The 3,365-nt window shown below is 33.0% G+C and overlaps 1 protein-coding gene across 1 annotated transcript; it reads left to right on the forward strand.

Moving 5' to 3' along the window:
- Window positions 1-929: 929 nt before the first annotated feature.
- On the forward strand, window positions 930-3,163 carry LOC108487236 (protein TIFY 10A-like). The gene is made up of 4 exons (XM_017791531.2): window positions 930-1,364; window positions 2,054-2,458; window positions 2,568-2,625; window positions 2,776-3,163. Exons 1-4 carry the CDS (start codon window positions 1,208-1,210, stop codon window positions 2,876-2,878), a joined length of 723 nt encoding a protein of 240 aa, XP_017647020.1. The 5' UTR covers window positions 930-1,207; the 3' UTR covers window positions 2,879-3,163.
- Window positions 3,164-3,365: the final 202 nt, after the last annotated feature.

Here is a 3,365-nt window from a genome sequence, read left to right on the forward strand (position 1 = left end):
AATGTTAATGGAAGTAACTTGTAAAAATAAAAATTTTATAATCGAGACATTATATTAAAATTTACATTTTACAGTTAGTCAACCGAACACTTGAATCTTATATTCAGTCAAATGAATTAAATAAGAAAATCATACATTTCATCTATAATCTTATATTCTCGTAATTATATTATGAAACATAATCTAAAACTCGACGAACCAAATGCATCTTATTATTGATTATATTCCTAAATTAATATTAGAATGATATTTTATTTTTATTATAAAAATTGGATATTAATCAACATTTTATAAAGTTGAGATTATAATTTTATCCATATTAAATTACATTATAATGTGAATTATTCAAATTTAAGTTATAATTTCAACAATATAAAACTGAAATTTATGCATTAACATCCGTTTGGTTTGAAAGTTTTATTGTCCCAATATTTTAATTATTAAAATATTTAATATATTTCATTTATATTCAAGAATTTGAATCACATTACATGAGAAAAGTATTTTTAATGAATTAAAAGCTAAATAAATAAAAGCTTGTGCAACTTATGTGTGACTAAAACAAATTAAATAATTAAACAAGTCATGATTTAAAAAGAAATTATAATTTGTGAAACTGTACCAACTAGCTATGAAATAAAATAAAAAATCAAATCTATATATTAATTTTAAAATATTAAAAAATAGGGATAAGGATGTAATTTCTTGGAAAGGAATAAAATTACCTTAAAATACCCAACAAGAGCAACATGTTAAAAAAGGGAACATTAACTGGTAAAACATCGCCGTAGACAGATCAAGAAAAACCAAAAAAGAAAAAAGAAAAGGAAAAAAACATAAAACACGTGTTTGAAAACCAAATCCAAAATATTGAAGCAGTCGTTCCAAGGTGCAAAACTCTTAACCCTTTTTCTAATTTTTTTCTTTTTAAAAAAATTTCCCATTTATTCCTCGTGCTTTTAACCCACCACCTTCCCTTCTCTCCCTTGCTTTTTTCTTTTTCAAAGATAAAAAAGAAACCATTTTCTCCTTCCCCTCCTCGCATAAATAAGTACTGCAATATTCCTTGGCTCAAAAGCATCTCAAATTCGACTAGATCCCTTAATGAAGTTGTAAAGTAAGTTCAAAGATCGAGAGCTAGGTATTTGATATCCAAATCATTCTCTGTAAATCCAAAAGGGGGGTTGGATTCTGTTTCGTCGGAAGTATGTCGTCTTGCTCGGAATCTACGGCTATGAAACCGGCTAGGTCACCGGAGAAGCCAAGTTTTGCCCAAACTTGTAATTTGTTGAGCCAGTACTTGAAGGAGAAAGGTAGCTTTGGGGATCTATCTCTGGGAATGACATGCAACGTTGAAGCTAATGGTAAGTTCTTTCTTTCTTTCTTTTTCAGTTCTGGGTTGGTGATTAAATTGAGAAAAAATCATTGAATTGGAAAATTTTGTTATTAATTCATATTTATCTAAGAAGGAGCTTGATTTAATGTAGCTCTATTAATGAAGTTGAGTTAAGCTTTGTGTTGTTTCTTCTTTTACTTCAACCCATTTTTTTCTCTTTCGGACAAGGCGGCTTAATTACCCATTTTAACTTTCAGAATGTTGAAAACGGTTTAATCAATTTGATGTTCAAATTTTTGTTTTGTTTTGGATGTCTAAGATTCAGATCCTCAAAATCAGATTTGCAAATTGACATATTCATAATTAATGTTTCGAAAGAGTCAGAAAATATGCCCTTTAATTTCTCGGTCATCCCCTGAAATTACTCCAAATTTTGAAAAAAATCGTGAAGAAGAAATAAAGCACGTGATTCAAAAGTTTCAATTTTTGCGGGATGATTGAGACCTGAATCACGTACGTATGTTTTTTTGAGAATGAAATTCCGTTGAGATTTTATCGTTTTTAGATCTCAGAATCATCGGGTTTTTCATTATATATAGCCGGTTGTTGTTCACTTCATTACACATACGCCCTCCACACTATCGACAAAGTTGTACGGTAACGGAGTTTGAATCTTCTAATCACTAATGTATCGCCTCATTTGTGGATATGTTGCAGGGACACCAGTGGTGCCGCCTCCGACCATGAATCTGTTCCCTGTCAATGACAAGTCCGATGATGTTTGTGGCCGAAACGGTGGGAATCCTAAGAACTTGACATCCATGGATTTGTTCCCCCAACAAGCTGGTTTGGCTTCTAAAGATGATAGTCCCAACAAGTTGGAGCCTCAGACTTCACCAATGACCATCTTTTATGGTGGACAAGTGATTGTGTTCAATGATTTTCCAGCAAACAAAGCTAAGGAAATCATGCTTTTAGCTAGCAACAGCAGCTCACAAAGCAACAACAGCTTCAACCCCATCCCTTTTACTTCTAGCATAGCCAGAAGTCCAATCGAATCAAGCATTGGAGTTCCTCCTACCTCAAAACCGGTTCACCCTGCTCAGCGAGCTGTCCCTGGCGGTAATCCTCGATTTTTTAAATTTGTCTGAGTTACGAAGATGGAGTTTTGCTTCATAGTTCAAGTTGTATATCGGATTTCTTATCTGTTTTTGTTGTCTATTTGCAACAGATCTGCCAATTGCAAGGAGAGCTTCACTGCATCGGTTCCTAGAGAAGCGAAAGGATAGGTAGGCATCGAGATTCTCATGGTCTTGTAGGTTACTTATTGAATTATCTTAATAAGATCAAAGCATATAGATTGTATGTCAAAGTTAAGGTTCCTTTGCCTAATTTATACAAATGATTGATATTGATGTCGTTACTGATCATTTCAACAGGATCACTGCAAAAGCGCCATACCAGATAAATAACTCAGCTGCAGCTCCTTCCCTGTCCGGCGATAACAAGTCATGGCTCGGTTTGGCTGCTCAATCACCATAGTAATCTGCTGAGCCGAAATAATAATAATAATAATAATAATAATAAAGATCACAATTGTAATGTAAGCCAAGTTTGAGGTCTTCCTTTTTGAGGCTTTTCTTAAGCCTGCTGCTATCCTGTGTCTTTTTTTTTTTCAGCAGGGTAAGCCTGCTGTTGTCTTACCTATGTATTCATGCATGCATCTAGTTATCAGCTCTGAGGAGAGCCCTCTTAGATCCTAACTATCAATCAAATTAGTTTTATTGTAATTATTTTTTTATTAAGGAAGTTTCAGTTTATGTTAAACTTTGAACAAAATTTCGTTTTGTTTTTTGTTGTATCGTGTAGAAAACACCATGTGATTTCTATAGCATTCAATATGAAACATACATACATACATACATACATACATACATACATACATGTATGTGAACTTTGAAAAGAAAGCCTTTGAACATGTCAAACACATACGCATGCGAAACCCGTGAAGCATGATCAACAAAAGAGT

The sequence above is a fragment of the Gossypium arboreum genome, chromosome 5 (assembly GCF_025698485.1).
Source record: "Gossypium arboreum isolate Shixiya-1 chromosome 5, ASM2569848v2, whole genome shotgun sequence".
Taxonomy (NCBI): Eukaryota; Viridiplantae; Streptophyta; class Magnoliopsida; order Malvales; family Malvaceae; genus Gossypium; species Gossypium arboreum.

Bases quoted from the DNA above. Each gene is read 5' to 3' on its own strand.
- LOC108487236 (XM_017791531.2), top strand. From the start codon at position 1,208: ATGTCGTCTTGCTCGGAATCTACGGCTATGAAACCGGCTAGGTCACCG. The intron at 1,365-2,053 runs GTAAGTTCTTTC...GATATGTTGCAG, and splicing joins ATGCAACGTTGAAGCTAATG to GGACACCAGTGGTGCCGCCT. The intron at 2,626-2,775 runs GTAGGCATCGAG...TCATTTCAACAG, and splicing joins CTAGAGAAGCGAAAGGATAG to GATCACTGCAAAAGCGCCAT.